This window comes from Bos mutus, chromosome 9 (genome assembly GCF_027580195.1).
Source record: "Bos mutus isolate GX-2022 chromosome 9, NWIPB_WYAK_1.1, whole genome shotgun sequence".
Lineage (NCBI taxonomy): Eukaryota > Metazoa > Chordata > Mammalia > Artiodactyla > Bovidae > Bos > Bos mutus.
In genome coordinates this window covers 9,422,409-9,439,828 of record NC_091625.1, presented here as the reverse complement: position 1 = coordinate 9,439,828, position 17,420 = coordinate 9,422,409, and the positions used below count along the sequence as shown (strand labels likewise).

The 17,420-nt window shown below is 40.0% G+C and overlaps 1 protein-coding gene across 1 annotated transcript in view; it reads left to right on the top strand.

The window, feature by feature from the left end:
* The window catches only part of COL9A1 (collagen type IX alpha 1 chain), a 90,128-nt gene that overhangs the window by 40,947 nt on the left and 31,761 nt on the right, over positions 1-17,420 (top strand). Inside the window, 11 exon segments of the mRNA XM_070377099.1 lie at positions 166-219; positions 4,891-4,944; positions 6,239-6,292; positions 9,159-9,212; positions 10,583-10,636; positions 10,752-10,805; positions 10,940-10,993; positions 11,783-11,836; positions 12,901-12,945; positions 13,979-14,032; positions 14,135-14,188. Coding sequence (XP_070233200.1) covers positions 166-219; positions 4,891-4,944; positions 6,239-6,292; positions 9,159-9,212; positions 10,583-10,636; positions 10,752-10,805; positions 10,940-10,993; positions 11,783-11,836; positions 12,901-12,945; positions 13,979-14,032; positions 14,135-14,188 — 585 coding nt within the window.

Sequence of the window (17,420 nt, the reverse complement as noted above, 5' to 3'; positions counted from 1 at the left end):
TCTTTATGACATAACCTTTCTCTTAGCAGCACGGTGACTTACATTTAGGGGAGCAAAGTCACTTTATGAGCCATCTGACCACTTTCTGTGTCAAATCCAACACATTTATTTATTTCTCATGTATTTTATGAGAAATAAATACTTATGTATTTTTGCATTTGTTAGGGTCATAAAGGAGCTAAAGGAGAGATTGGTGAACCTGGAAGACAAGGTCACAAGGTAAGGACAGGAATATTTAGTGGGTACATTGTGATTAAGAGGTTGTAATGACGTTCATTGTAAGGGCTTATAAGGAATAACAAAGCATGATGTTTGCCCCTTCCTTTTCCAGTGCTGCTTGACAAGTTCTCAGTAGATGCATCAATATTCTGACTAAGCATCATATCCTAAGGTTGTTCAGTTACAAAAAAAGAACAAAGAAAGCACCATACACTTTCATTCTTTTCTGTGTTGCTACCCCTCACTTTCCTTTTCTAATCAATAACACTCAGCTCTTTTCCTTGATGCTTTTGATAGTCAAATGTTATTCAAGCTGGTCGTTCCACTCCACTAGACAAAATTTTATGACAAGTGTAAAATTTTATGACAAGTGTTGCTGAGACAAGCAAACAGGGAATTTGATAATTGGCTTATAGCTTCTCAAGTTCTGAAATAATTTTTGTTTCTGACTTCATTTCAATATAACTTAGGCTTTGAGTCATCTGGAAGTTAGCAATAGCACTTATATTGATTTTGGGTAGAAACTTGGAATCCACAGCACAACTTATAGTGGAGCTAGCATGTCCTGCAAGGCTGAAATTTAAAGTAAGGTGACCTATTTGTCTTTTTTCGTCCACTAGGATGAAATCGCCTTAGAGTAACTAAGAATTTGACTTCTTATATGGTAAAATACTTGTCCCTGTAAATTCCATAATATTTTTACAAAGTCAAACTGTTCTTATTAATGTGGGTCATCTAGACTTTGTTGAATATGTCCATTCACACCTTTACAGGGTCGCAGAAGTCTGTCTTTCGAGGTTAAGACCTTGAGAAGAAATTTATTAATATCTTCAGGAACTAATATTCTTGAATTCCTTCGGAAAAACTATTGAACAATCTCAGATAATGAAGATAAATAAACCCATTTCCTGTACCTTATTACAGTGTGGACTTACATTTTAAAAGTCTTTTATTACTTAGGCTCTGAATAGTTGAGCCATTTTATTCATCTGGCATATCACAGGTGGATTCTTGATGACAAACTGGAGAAAATTATAAAAACATCAAGTACTTTGGATGTTTTTCTGTGTGCTCGTTCCTCCATTGAATTTTTAAATTTGTAACAAAAAAATCAACAAATATTTATTAATCCCTGTTATGTGCCAGGGTTTATTCTACGGGCTATGGGCACAGAGATGAATAAATATGTCTGATGTCGCTAATTTAAGTATGGCATATCCATATAATAGAATATCATCTAACCACAGAAACAGAATATTAACCCACACTGAAAGACACCTCGAGATAATATGTATAGTAAAGCAGATTTAGTGGACTTCTGCTGTTTTGATGCCCTGTATCCTTTCCTCTCTTTTTGGTGACCCCTTCTCTTTGGGAAACTTCCACTTCCCCATCCCATGGGGTTTGGGAATGAAATAGTCAATCAGAGGTCTCTCTACTCACCCATGAAACTAGTATTTTTGAGACCTATGCAAACCAGTTATCTGAACTTCTTAAGTGGGGAACCTGCAAAATTCTTGGTGTGGTAGGTAACTGGCCAAAATTTTCATGAAAAAACTTTTCATAGTTAAAAATTGTTGACTGTTCCTTTAATTTATTTCACATGCCTATGTCCCTAAAAGTTTCAGTGGCTGTCTTTGACAATTGATCTATGAAGATAATATAACTCCTTGAAAAATGAAACCTGAAAGAGCTAATGGATGCATTTAGTTGCGAACTGAAAGCAGAAAGATGAAGAATTAAGACTAGGGTCTTGAAGTTTGCTTTCAGATTCACAATTTTGCATTGAATTTACTCCACAAATTAGTTAATGAATATTTTAAAAAATTGGTTATGAATCTAAGAATGAACCATCAAAAAAACTTTCAGTAGAATGATAATAAATTGCTATTCCTAAATTTGTCATTTAGCTTTATGGTTATTGATTAGTTACTGTGTGCTATTCGCCTGTTGGTAAAATATTTAAATCGACTATGTTACTCTAAGTTTTAACAAGAATCATTAGGAAAATACCCCAAGCTCTACTAATGAAAAATTATAATCACTGTTGTTTTTATACTTAGGTGGGGAAATACAATTAGTATTTAATTATACATGTTTTGATTATCCACTCCATGAACTAACAAAAATCCACTATAAAAGACTCTCAGAGTTTATTCAGAAATCAAGTGTAAATGATTTAGGTATAGCCTAGTTCTTTGCTTTGTGTGGCCAAATGTTCTATATTAATACTGCTACTAATTTTTTTTGGTATTTCTTTGTGTATGTGTGAAAAAAAATCTCCAAATACAAAGTTGCAGCCTGTGGAATAAGAAAATAAGTGAACTGAAGCATGTAATAAACAACAGAATTGGATTTTAATCTACTATTATGTACATATATTAAACATTAAGATATTTTTCTAATAACTAACTTCACAATTTAAGTTTTTTGTTACCATAGGAAATTTAGGGTAGTGTATCTATTATAAAAAGCAAAATCCTAGTCAGAGAGAAAATGACTTTTTCAGAGTCCATAAAGTAATCTTTCTGTAAGAAATAGTAGTACTTGGATTTCTGTTTAGAATATCCTAACATTTAAAAATACATCAGAGGGAATTCCCTGGTGGTCCAGTCCCTGGGACCCAGTGCAATTCAGGGAGCCTGAGTTTGATCCCTCGTCAAGGAGCTAGATCTCACATGCTGAAGCTAAAATCTGGTACAGCCAAATAAATAAATAAAGTAAAAACACATGTATCAGAGATCATATAACTGATCTAAAAAGTCAAAGGAATAACTAGAAAACATGATGAAAGAGGAGTCCATCGGTAGTAGCCACCAGATAGTCAAAATACCTTAGAACACACTTAAGTATTCAGTCTGAAAAAAAGAACGAAACTTTATTGATGGAAAGAAACAGGAAACATTTTGACCAAATCAGAAGATATACTGAGTTCCACAATGGAAAGATTCAATATTGTAAAGATTATTTCTCTATATGTTCTATTAATTTAATGAAGTTCTAATACAAAGCAAGCAGCCTTTTTTGGTGAAGATCCGCCCGACAATTCTAAAGTTCATGTCTAAGGGTATACATTTAGGAAAACCTGAAAAAGTGTAACTGTAAATGAAAAATAAGAGTAAATGAATTCTCCCAACCAAGATTAAAATGTATTATAGAATCTCAATAATTAAAATGTTGTGGTGTTGACAACATCATATAGTAAACCAGTAGAGCTTAATAGGAAGTCCAGAAACAAGTATATTTATCAATTTAATACATGTTAAAGATGAATTTTCCAACCTATGTGGGGAGAATTTATTATTCAGTAAATGCTATTGAATAGAGTGCCAGTAAGAGGGAAAATAGAAGGGGAAAAAGGGGAAGCAAAGACAGATTTTCTCTTCTTGGGCTCTAAAATCACTGCAGATGGTAACTGCAGCCCTGAAAATAGAAGATGCTTGCTTCTTGGAAGGAAAGCTATGACAAACCTAGACAGTGTATTAAAAAACAGTCATCACTTTGCCAACAGAGGTCCATCTAGTGAAAGCTATGGTCTTTTCAGTAGTCATGCACGGATGTGAGTGTTGGACAATCAAGAAGACTGAGCACCAAAGAACTGATGCTTTCAGACTGTGATGCTGGAAAAGACTTTGAGAGTCTCTTGGACAGTGAGGAGATCAAACCAGTCCATCCTACAGGAAATCAACCCTGAATATTCATTGGAAGGATTGCTGCTGAAGCTGAAGCTCCAACACTGTGGCTACTTGATGTGAAGAGCCGACTCATTAGAAAAGACTCTGATGCTGGGAGAGATTGAAGGCAAAAGAAGAGGGCAGCGGAGGATGAGACGGTTGGATGACATCACTGATTGAAAGGACATGAACTTGAGCAAACTCCGGGAGGCAGCAAGGGACAGGGAAGCCTGGCGTGCTACAGTCCGTGGAGTCACAAAGAGTCAGACACGACTTAGCGACTGAACAACAACAAGAAGAAGGAATAAAGAGATTTCTACTTTATGTTTACATAAAAATAAATTACTGATAATTGAAGACTTCTACATAAGAAATTAAATGATATGTATAAAATTACTAGAAGAAAAATATAGATGAATATTTATTTATTTTTGGGAGGCAGATAAGGCTTTTCTAAGGGTGACACCAAAAGTAGAAGTCATGGAAGAAAAGCCTGATTTAAATAAATTAAAAAATTGTGCATGGTATGAAAACTGTAATAAAAGGATTAAAATGAAAATCATAATAGAAATATAGTTTATGGAAAAGTTTGTGTAGTGTGGTCACACTTCCCTAATAATACACCCACAACACACACACCCACACCCACACCCCCCCCCACACACACACAAAGTACCTGAATGCATACACACCCTTCCTCTGTGTCTCTGTGTCTGTCTCTTCCTCCTTCCCTCTCCTCCTCTCTCCCTCTTTAGGAAAATTTTGGAAAGGATAGCATCTAAAATGTTACTGGTGTTTATAGTTGAAAAGTGGGATTGGGTGACTTTATTGCTATACTTGTTTGTATTTTCTGAATAGTCTTCAATTAATATGGATTACTCTTATAAAATAGTTTAAGAAAGTATAATAGACTAATTCAGGGGTGCAGAGTTAGACTGAGCCCACTTCAGGTCAATTCCTGGAATAGCTTGATGCCCTACTCTGTGTTGCTTTTCAGGGTGAAGAAGGGGACCAGGGTGGACTGGGAGAAGTTGGAGCTCAAGGACCTCCGGTTAAGTATTTTTCAGTCTTACGCTGCATGATCCCAGTGGTCACTGGAGGATATCATTACTTCTGCAGTTTGAGAGAGGACACGCAAAAATATTTCTGTAAAATTCACAGTTTTTTCACTTTTTATATAAAATACAACATCTGTCAAGGAACACACAGATTTGTAAAAAATATGCTTTTTGGAATATTTATGCAAAAGCTCTCCTTGAGAGATAATACATGTCATTCCCATGTCTCTGCTATTGACCCAAATATTTCTGGAATTCTTTTTGATTTATGTTCAGAGTTAGTAAGTGAGCCAAAGTCAGTAAGGGAGCCTCTTTAATCTGATTTGGCCACATCTCATTTTGTGTCCTGAGCTGGATCATCTTGAAATGTATATTTCAGGCCATTCCTAACTGCTCTACAGAGACTGTAGACTGGATGTAAAACAGAGCTGGTGTAGGGGCAGTGAGAACACAGGGAAATGCCTGGCCTAGAGCCCATTTGTCTTAAGCCAGTGTGGACAGTTAGCAAGTTGTCTGGAAGTGGCCAGCCTCCTTTCCTGATGGCGTGTCTGTCCCTGTTGTTCCCCAGGCAGCATGTCTACAGCATCTGTTTCTGGATCCCTGCAGCTGTGGGGCCAGAAGTCTAGAATGGTAACATTCAGGATTGAAGCGGATTCTAGAAATAACACCCTGCATCCTCAGTTTGAGGATTACCCACTGCTGTGCGGGAGAAGGGATAAGATGGGTTCCTACTGTCCCAAACCGAAATTCAGAGTATCTTTTATTGTAGAAACAGTGTAACAAAGAGTGATGGCAAATGGTTGATGGAGACCCCAGCTATATCTATAGGAAGAAGCTTTCCTGGGCTACCTTGGGAGCCTAATTGCCTTGGATGGCATACATTGGTGGGGAAAAGTTACTCCAAGGTTTAAAATCACTACCCTGTGACATGTAACCAAGTTACAAACCACAGAGGAGGCAAAGGTGGCAGTGAATTCTGTGTGTGAGTTCAAAGTCAAAAATACTTTATCATAATTCTTTTATGCTAATGGTATTTTCTTTTTGTGTTCAGTCATTATTCCAATTCCAGATTTGTATAAATCTCCAGCATTTTTAAAAAAAGAGTTTTACCACCAGCAGAATTCCTTTTGGATTTTTCTTCTAACTTAGGAAAGCGTGTCTCTCTTCTCATTGTTACTTTTGGTTATGATAGCGTCCTTCTTTTGGATCAGCTTTTGTGATGACATCAAAGCATATGTGCTTCAGCTCAAAGAATGTACTTCTCTCTCTTTTTGTTTACTTTTCAAGGGAGCTCAAGGTTTGAGAGGCATCACCGGTGTAGCTGGCGAGAAAGGGGAAAAGGTAAGATGATGATGCTGATCAGCAAAATAAATACACATAAATGTTTACGTTTTGAGCCATTTCAGAATATCTTCTTATCTTCAACAGCATCACTTTTTTTATCTCTTACTGGGTGCTTTGTAGAAGTTTGGTTAGGTTCTTACATTTCTGTTATAAACATAGATGATAGAAATGAGTCATCCACGGGATACTTGTTATGTACTGTGTATCTTAAGTTATTGAGGGCAGGCAGGAGTAAGCAGGCTGTTGTATGTCGTATCTTGTCATTGTCAGTAGTTGACACTGACACAGTACCTGGGGTGCAGGGCAGAGGTGGAGGAGGGTGGAAAAGGGGGGAAGGCAGAATGCCTGGCCAGACGGAGGAGGCGTGGTCATTGGTGGAGAGGGCAGGGCAGGGATTGCTTGGCTGAGTGGATAACAAACGTGAAAACAGCTCAAACTTGAACATTCATGATGAGCTCAGAAATGTTTCTTGCTCTGTGTGTGTGTGTGTGTTTACATGAGTGAGGGGGTGTGTCTTACCTCTCGGATTTTAAAAAAACGGTCTGCACTTTTTTAGAAAGTCTACTAAGAAAATCCATTTGTAGGGCTCCAGAAAATTAAGAGAGAAGGCACTGGCAACCCACTTTAGTACTATTGCTTGGAAAATCCCATGGACGGAGGAGCCTGGTAGGCTGCAGTCCATGGGGTCCCTAGGAGTCAGACACGACTGAGCGACTTCACTTTCATGCATTGGAGAAGGAAATGGCAACCCACTCCAGTATTCTTGCCTGGAGAATCCCAGGGACGGAGGAGCCTGGTGGGCTGCCGTCTATGGGGTCGCACAGAGTCGGACACGACTGAAGCGACTTAGCGTAGCAGCAGCAGCAGAAAATTAAGAAGAAGGCACTTTGCCCATCACCCCGTCTGACCCTCACCTTATTCACAGAACCGCTGAAACTAATCCTTCTTGCTCTAGACAGAAACACACAGCCTGTCATTCACAACCAGAAAAGGATAACGTGCACACTGCAGGCACTCAGTAAAAGAACTCCAACCTTCTAAGAAAATAGATGCACGGTTTTGTGGATTGAAGGAATTGCTTTGTGAATAAGCAGTGAATAATTCCTTCAGTGTCATTTTTTTTCAACTTTTTCTCTGTCTCTTTGGGTTTTCTCATTGTACTTGGCTCCCTCTTCCATCTCCTGTGGAACATTTCTTTTCTAAAAGCATTGTGTTTTTAAAAACATACTTCTATATTTCTGTATTCATGTTACCTTAGGTCACATTTTGTCGGTGCTCTTCTGTTACTAAGTAACAAATCCCATTTATTTTGAAGTTGCGGATACCCAAGCTTTTGCTTGTTTTCTGGGTTTAAATCATCTCCTAAAATATGTGACCCTTATTTTGGAACCAGTTACTGTTGTTGATATGCTCTTTATTTGAGGTATTTTGCTACTTGGTAGTTTTCAAAATTTTCTCATTGCCTCTGACTGTGGTCAGATTGCTTTCAGTAAAAAGAAAAAAGCTCTTCTGGTGAACTCAGACCCATGCAGTGGTTACCTAGTAACAGCAGTTTGGGTCTGAGCTGGTGCTGAACAGCAATGAGAGAGAGAGAGAGAAAGAGAGAGAGAGGCATCAAAGCCTTTCTGTAATATGAGGGTTGGCTCTGCTACCTCCCAGCAACACGAGCTATGAATTCAAAGGCTTTTACAGGTCTCCCAAACCTCTTCCTTCCTGGTGGATGGAGAATACCTTCTTCTCTATTCCAGGTTTTAGGGATGAAAGACTTTCAAGGCTCTGTAGGTATCTCTGCTGCTTCTTTGATTCTACCCATGCCTGAACCTTCTATCAAAGGTTTGCTAATTTTTAATTCTTATTGCAGACACCATCCACCTGGTTTTCTTGGCTTAACATCTACCCAATACCTTTCTGACTTTTTTTTTTTTTTTTAATTTCTTTCATCATCTCCTTCTCCCAAGCCTGTTCATTAGGAGAGGGATTGTTCTCTTCAAGTGCCCATCTGCCTTCTCATACAAGTGGTAAATGAGAAAAAGATTTCAACAAGGGGAGGGGGTTGTAGTTTGCTATGTAGCATAGATGGAGAGCACTAAAATCCCCATATTTTTGTTTTGAAATCATGTTTTGATCCTTATAATGAAAATAAGGAGGGGATGTGTACCACAGATAAGGAAGTCAGAGATAATTTAAGGATAATTATATTTATAAAGCTCTGTAGTTTTTAGCCATCATCACTTGGTAGGGTGAAGCTATTGTGGAGAAAACAGATCAATTCACTTTACGCAAACTGAACCTACTGTCTATTCAGGGTGGAAGAGGGGATGCTCACATCTTTTTTTGCACTTTATTCCTCCAAATCACAAGCCTGGAGTCCTGATTCTAAATCTGGGTGGGAATTCAGAGTCACGGAAATCTCTCTCCTGGGTGTGGCAGCTGCAGGGTCCAGGGCAACTGCTATTTAGGTGGCGCCTTGGTCTTCATCATCAATGAATTCCCACTGGGGTCCTGGGAACCCCAGAGCATGATGATCAAACCTTGCCAATAGGGTTTCCAGGTTCTCTCAGTAAGTAGCTCACATCAGCAATCAGGAGTGGGTATTGTGTTTGTTCATTTAAGATATCCAAGGTGGTATCAAAGATTGGGTGTAGTACTTTTGATGGAATGAGATGATGTAAACTAGTGTTTTCACCACTGAGATTTCTGATTAAATACTCCTTGGGTTCACTGATGAATATCAGTATATACTGCAACACAAGACACAAAGCCTCTTTCTTATCTGGCTGTTGAAATTCTTTAGAAAGACTGAAATACCCTTAGCATGCATCACTGATCTCGAGTTCATTTTTGTTGTCTTGTTTATTTGCAGGGTGCTCGGGGCTTAGATGGAGAACCTGGGCCTCAAGGGCTCCCTGGTGCACCTGTAAGTACTTTTCATGGGATCCACTGATAGATTTTTTAGCAATCATCAGTGGTAGATTTTTTTGCTATTAATATATGTATGTATGTATGTGTGCAGGTATCATTATATATGAATCAAGTGGAAAAATGGGCAATAGTTTTTGTATTTACTAAACTTTTAAAAATTAAGTCAAGCATCTTTCTTTTTTTCTTTTGTAAAGAGAAATGTTCTTCTGACTTGACATGGTCTTGTTTTTCTCATAAGTTTAGTCAAATTGTTTTTTTTTTTTTTTTGCTTGTTGTGTTTTTCCCTTTCACTCTGGTTGCCAGGATGCCAGGAGTCACAGTAACTCTCTCATTTTAATTTCTTGGGTAGTTCTATGCTTTTCCTCTCATATGATTTCTGATCTCATTATTTGATATTTTGATGTCCATGTGTAGATGTGTCCTTATTGTGGACTGCCTCACACCTTTTCTGGAAGTAAATAAACCAAAAATGGTTCGTTGATACTCACTCATACCACATTAAAAAGTAGAAAAGGTGTAAGTGAAATAGAATTTCCAACTGTCAAGGTCCAGTGGGAAAGAAGGAATGTAATTGGGGGATAACATCATAAGATCAAGCTGCAGACATGGTGCGCCAAGCAGACCTTAGAGGAAGGTGGACCTGCAAACATGTGTGAGGTGGGATAGAGCAGCAAGGACAGGCAGGGAGCAGCCCTGTTGGGGTGATGGGGGTCTGCTGCTATAGGGCTGCCACTGCCTGAGCTCCTGTTAGAAGATGACCTGGAATAGACAAGGCAGAAGCTCGTTATAGAATGTTTTATGCCAATCCGGGCAATCGTAAGTGATCTGGTAGCAATCGGAAGCTGTTTGAGGTTTCATAGCAGCTCAGCAATTCAACCAAAGCCATATTTTAGGAAGACACGTCCTCTCATCTGTTACCGCTTGACCATGTATCAGCATCAGCTGGATAGTTCTGACAGAAATCATTATTATTGACTTGGGAAGTAAGTAAAATACAAAGAAAAGGTTGGCAACTCATCCAAACCTCAACCCACCATGATAGTGAGGCTAGAGGATGTGTGGACAAAGTTCCTGATGTCAAGGCTACCTGCATTGTAGACCTTGATTTTATTATACCTATTTATCCGAAGAGTGCAGAAGCATTATGCATTCACAGTGAAATCAATTGTCTTGGTGATCTTTATGGTAACATCAATTTTTAGGACAATATAGTTTTTATAAAAAGGTTTCTTGAGGCATCCATGATAAATCAAAGCCATTGAGATGAAAGAGCAATGTAAGATAATTTGGATAGAATTTTATCATTTCAAAAGCCTATCAATAAGTTACTTCTGCTCACATGAACACAATTTTATTTTTGTGTAGGGTGACCAAGGACAGCGAGGACCTCCAGGAGAAATAGGTCCCAAGGGAGACAGAGTGAGTCGAATCCACGTTAATCACCACCAGCATAGAGGTCGTGCGGATCTCCTTGACGTGACCTGAGTACACGCGGTAACTGTCTCTGTTCTGTCTCCTCCCTCTTGCCCTGCAGGGGCCACAAGGTTCTCCAGGAATTCCTGGTCTCCCTGGGCCCAAAGGGGACACGGTAAGTCCTGAGCTGTAGTCATCAAGCGCATTCTTCAAAGTGGTTATTGTAATAAGGAAAAGAATATCTAGAAAAGAATGAAAGGAAGAGGGATGTGTTTCTAAGGGACACTGTGTTTCTTTGTGCATCTTTAGGGCCTGCCAGGTGTGGATGGCCGTGACGGGATACCTGGAATGCCGGGAACAAAGGTAGCCGTGCAATTTAGTCTCAGGGCGATGGGGTGGTCTCCGCCCTGGCCCGCCAAGGAGCTTCCATCACTATGTCACTGGGACATGTAATGAGCTGACTTTGGCTTTTTTCCCTCCTTCTAGTTTTTTACATCAAGGGTCAATTCAAAATACTTCTTCGAAGCCAGAAAGAGAAAGGCAAACACCATATAATATCACTTACATGTGGGATCTAAAATATGGCACAAATGAACTTATCTACCAGCCGGAAACAGACCCACAGACATGGAGAGCAGACTTGTGGTTGCCGTGCGGGAGGGAAGGACTAGCAGTTTGGGGATGGTAATGCAAACTATTATATATAGAATGGATAAACAATAAGATCTGACTGTATAGCACAGGGAACTATATCCAGTCTCCTGGGATAAGCCATAATGAAAAAGAATATTAAAAAGAATCTACATATGTGTATATTAGTCACTTTGTTGTACAGCAGAAATTAATACAGCATTGTAAATCAATGATACTTCAATTAAAAAAAAACACAACAAAAAGAATGTTTGCTTATTTTCAGAAGCTCAGTAAAACTGCCTTGTTGATGAACGTAGGCAGGAGGAAATCACATATTTTGATGGCATTTCCATCCTAAGTCCTATCCCACCTTCCCATCCTGAACAAGGTCACATTATAAAAGTGCATGTAAGGTCAGCTATGCAGATAACCCTTTTGCTTAGAAGGTTTTTGTCTTTCCTTTTCTTAAAAGAAAGACAATAGTTCATACAGGTTCAACAAAAACTTTTTTTTTTTCAGGGGGAACCAGGGAAACCCGGGCCTCCTGGTGAAGCAGGTTTGCAGGGGTTACCTGTAAGTATTTGAGTATTTAAATGTTGATTGTTTTATATACATATTTTGAACATGTGCATTTGGGGGAGAAAACATGTATGTTTTGATAAGTTCTGAGGAAGAAAAGATGCTTTAATTTTGTGTTTTTACAGTTGTACATTTTTGTGCTTTTTCTCCGAATAACTAGTTATTTCTCCAATAACCACACTAAGATTTAACTTTATATTTTGCATCCATTCCTCTGTTTAGTTCACTCAGTTTTCTTTATATCATTTCACCAACCATGAGCTGTGGTCTGGGCTTCATACTTCCTCCTACTTTAACTGGTTCTGAAGCCCTAGGACTGGGGTTGAGCCATAAGGTTGAGAGTATGTTCGGGGAACCATGTAAGCCATAAAATTTTTCTTTAGATTGTATGCTATTTTGAATTATTCAAATTGGTGTTTTCCTGCATTACTGTGGCAGGAAGTTCATGTGGATTATCCTATGTGTTTTCTTGGCTCTTTGGAGGCACATATTTCAAGTTAAAGGGGCTACTTGGTAGTACTGAGGACTGCCCTCTGGTTTATTATGATATCTGACACTTTAAAAATAATCAGAGAATATCAGGCCTCCAGATAGCACCAAATCTCAGTTAGACCCAGGATGTTCCTGCCATTCTGTTTTTCTGCTTGCAGCTGAGCTTTACTGACAGGTTCCTGTTTTGTATTCTGTACATGAAATCATGCCAGGAAGAGTTCCTGTTGACCTGAAAATAGTACCAGATTCTAATTTGGAAGTTCATCCTTAAAAAGTAACTTTAGTTTAGAGCTAGAATTTGCTTCCAGGGTGTTCAGACACAACAAGCCAAAGTCTCGTGGCTTGTGGATAGGTCTGTGTTTTGTGGATAGGTCTGTAGTCTGTGGCTTGTGGATACTGTGGATAGGTCTGTAAGTTCAGAATTGGGAAACTCGGGAGGCCCTCCCGGCACTGCAGCTCTGAGGTTGTCCTGATGCCCTCAGCCCTTGGCAGTGTGCAGTGGGCTTGGCATCTCATGGGCTGTCAGATGAGGTGATTGAACACAGGTTCCATGTGCGTTCTTTCAGGGTATACCTGGACTTCCTGGTGCAAAAGGTGTTGCTGGTGAAAAGGTAAAAGATGAAAACTTTGCAATTAATATTTTTCTCTATTTTTATTCTTTTACTGATCTATTTTATCATTTAAAATAGTTCCAACCTGCCTTTGAATTTATATTTGACCTTAAGGAGAAATCAAAGAGAACTGCAGCTGCAGAAAGAGTACTTTGACAAAGTGTTACTGATCAGACTTCCTTCTTGAAAGAGTCATCCTTTGCCACTGTAAAACAGAGGTTTCATTGCTCTTTACCACTTAAAATAGGGAAGGTATTATTAAACCACAGAGGTTTTGTCAATGAATATTAAGATGATTTAGCTGAAACTTAAAGATATTAAGCATATTGTTCACAGAATGATCAATGTTAGGTGCTTATATGCAAGCACTTAAAAACAATAGTTGAAAGAAAAGTTTGCAAAATATAGCTTTACTTTAAATAAAACAGATACACTGTGACTAATATAGAAATTGGTCATGATTGGATTACGTGGCTTCAGCCTTTCGGTCATACTGGCCCAGACAGTCTTGAGCTGAGGTGCCCCCCAGTAGCAGACCATGAGCAATTGACGGTGGAGATGGCATCCCAGATACCTGCTTTCCCCGGAGCTCGCTGGCTCATCCCTTGTTTCCTCATGCTGGCATGATCCTTTACAATTTTAGTGGTGTCACTGTTAGGTTAAAATGGCTCAAAGAAGTGTATTGGAGGTGGAAATGATAAAGAAAGGCATATATAACTAATACTGTAAAAAAAGAAAAAGCTTCTCTTATTCTTGTCTGGCTAAAGGCCTTCCTTTTTTGACATTTGACCTTCACTTTTTAACATTTTTGACACCTTATCATACTTCCAGGAATGACAAAACAGTATCCTAAATCTAAAGAACTTTGATGTATACACCAAGAAAGAGAGTCCAAATCCTCCCACGTTCTCAGGGTAAAATCAGGAAGTTAATGCTGTGTAAGTGTAGGAAAGACCCGGTCTGCGCAAGTCAGGTTGATCGTTCTGCTTATTTACTTTCTGAATTAGTCTGAATTACCGTGTTCTACCTTCAGGGTAACACAGGTGCTCCAGGGAAGCCTGGTCAATTGGGGAATTCTGGCAAACCGGTAAGATCCTAAGTTCCCTTTTCAGGCCTTGTAACCTGTTGTCTTGGCGAAACAAAGGGTTGGGGAGTTTAACTCTTTCTCTGCCTGCCTTCTTCATAACAGGGCCGCCAGGGGCCGCCCGGAGAAGTGGGACCCAGAGGACCCCGGGGCCTTTCTGTGAGTATTCCTTCTCTGCAGACCCCTCCCAGACTGCCTCCTCTGCTCTCCCCTCCCTCCCTCCCTCCTTTCTTCCTTTATTCATTCCTCCAGTCACTCATCCACAAATGCCTTCTGACATTTGCTAATCCCAATTAACCAATGAAACAGGAATGCTATTTAGATATACAATATGCTTTTTTCTCCAGAAAGTGGAAATAAAGATGAAATATTTAAAAAAAGAAACATGATGACCCTTACTATTCTTCCTGTGTTGAAGGAAGTATTTTACCATAATATAAAACAGCTCTACTGAGATATTATTCATATACAAGTCACCCATTTAAAGTGTACGATCCATTGAGGTTAGTACATTTGCAGGACTGTGCAGCCATCACCACAGTCTGTTTTAAAATGTTTTCATCACCTCAGAAAGAAACTTCAGATCCACTTGCAGATTCAACATTTCCCCTCCTTCCCTTTTAACACTAGAAAACCACTCATCCACTTTCTATGGATTTGCCTGTTCTGGAAATTTCATATAAATAAAATCATGCAATATGTGGATTTTTTAATGACTGGCTTCTCTCAGCATAATGCTTCACGGTTCTTCTATGCTGCACCATGTATCAGTACTTCATGCCTTTTTATTGTCAGATCAGATCAGATCAGCTCAGTTGTGTCCGACTCTTTGTGACCCCATGAATCGCAGCATGCCAGGCCTCCCTGTCCATCACCAACTCCCGGAGTTCACTCAGACTCACATCCATTGAGTCAGTGATGCCATCCAGCCATCTCATCCTCTGTCGTCCCCTTCTCCTCCTGCCCCCAATCCCTCCCAGCATCAGAGTCTTTTCCAATGAGTCAACTCTTTGCATGAGGTGGCCAAAGTACTGGAGTTTCAGCTTTAGCATCATTCCTTCCAAAGAAATCCCAGTGCTGATCTCCTTCAGAATGGACTGGTTGGATCTCCTTGCAGTCCAAGGGACTCTCAAGAGTCTTCTCCAACACCACAGTTCAAAAGCATCAATTCTTCAGCGTTCAGCCTTCTTCACAGTCCAACTCTCACATCCATACATGACCACAGGAAAACCCATAGCCTTGACTAGACGAACCTTTGTTGGCAAAGTAATGTCTCTGCTTTTGAATATGCTATCTAGGTTGGTCATAACTTTCCTTCCAAGGAGTAAGCGTCTTTTAATTTCATGGCTGCAGTCACCATCTGCAGTGATTTTGGAGCCCAGAAAACTAAAGTCTGACACTGTTTCCACTGTTTCCCCATCTATTTCCCATGAAGTGATGGGACCAGATGCCATGATCTTCGTTTTCTGAATGTTGAGCTTTAAGCCAACTTTTTCACTCTCCACTTTCACTTTCATCAAGAGGCTTTTGAGTTCCTTTTCACTTTCTGCCATAAGGGTGATGTCATCTGCATTTCTGAGGTTATTGATATTTCTCCCGGCAATCTTGATTCCAGCTTGTGCTTCTTCCAGCCCAGCGTTTCTCATGATATACTGATTGTCAAATAACATTCAATTCTATCAGTTCAGGTCAGTTCAGTCACTCAGTCGTGTCTGACTCTCTGCAACCCCATGGACTGCAGCACACCAGGCCTCCCTGTCCATCACCAATTCCCGGAGCTTACTCAAACTCATGTCTGTTCACTTCTATAGACATATCTTATTTTATTCATCCATTCAGCCATCGATGGGCATTTGGATTATTTCCACTTTTGGTCCTTATGAATAATGCTGCTGTGAACATTTTTCTACAGGTAGAAAATATAGACTTTTTTGTGCAGACTTGTTTTACTTCTTCTGAGTACCTGTGTAGGAGAGGAGTTTCTGGGTCATGTAGTAACTCTATGTTAATCTTTTGAGAACCTACCATGCTTCTTTCAGTGTGAGTTTGTGCATTTATTTTGCAGCAAATATAGCTATGTACATTTTCTCACTAGATACATTCTTAGTGATCTTAGAGAGTGACCTTAATCCTTAGAGAGGAACTGATGCACTCAATTTTAACTTTAAAAGATTCTTCCTTGTCTTCATTTTAAGTTCTTGTTTCTCAAAGCCTGCTGGGTAACAAAAACAATGTTTCCAGGCATCATCGTTGCTTTTTTTCCCACTTTATTTATTTATTTTGATTGAAGGATAATTGCTTTGCAGAATTTTGTGGTTTTCTGTCATACACCAACAAGAATCAGCCATAGGTACACCACCATTACATTTTAAAGAGCATTTCTTGAGCATGTGAGTGAGGCTTTTCATGCTTCAGAAAAGTGAAATATCCCAGTTGAGAGTGGAGCTTCTATCATATATCTGTCCACTGGCTTCTATCAGGCGGTTTCCAGACGTTTCTCTGCAGCCAAAGAAGCTAGCTCCTGCCCCTCACGCCTCACTTACCCTTTTCTCCTCTGTTGCTGGAAGTCTATGAATTTCTAATTAAAATACTTTCCCTAAGTTGACTGTCAAAGAAATGAGGTCAGAGCTCGATCGCATTTCTAAAATCACAAGAAGATTGAACACTGTTGGGAGGGCTCTGGAGCTTTAGAAAAGTGGACTGCATGTGTCATATTCGTGTTATAGAGCAGAAAATTGAGTACCGTACTGCTGATGGCAGGACCCCTGCAGATGGTGGGGCCCCTGCTGATGGCGGGATCACACACTAAACACAAGCCTCGTGGGTGGAGCGGGCTTGGCCCATCCCCAGCTCCAGGCCATGGGGTGTAGAAACGGATGGACTTGAGCTGGGCTGCAGAAGGAGATGGGCTGGGGACGGTGTTTCATCCTCTCATGGTGGGGAGGAAACTCAGAGGGAGTGATGGCTGTGTAAGTTTTCAAGCTTCACTGCAATTTTGATTGTTCAGTTTCTGTAAGCATCTGTATTCTTCCCACCATTGCCCTTGTGTGTGCATACTTAGACACTTCAGTCATGTCGGACTCTTTGCCATCTAGGCTGTAGCCCGCCAGGCCCCTCTGTGCATGGGGTTCTCCAGGCAAGACTACTGGAGTGGGTTTCCATGCCCTCCTCCAGGGGATCTTCCCAGTCCAGGGATTGAACCCGCGTCTCTTAACGTCTCCTTCACTGGCAGGCAGGTTCTTTACTGTTTGCGTCACCTGGGAAGCCCTGTCTCCTCACTGAGGCTTGAAGCCACAGTATTCCTCCTCTTTCACGTTCCTACCTGCAGGGGGACCTACTTATCTGACCACCGCGTCTTTATGGCCTCCCATCTGCCTCTTCTTCTGAAGCC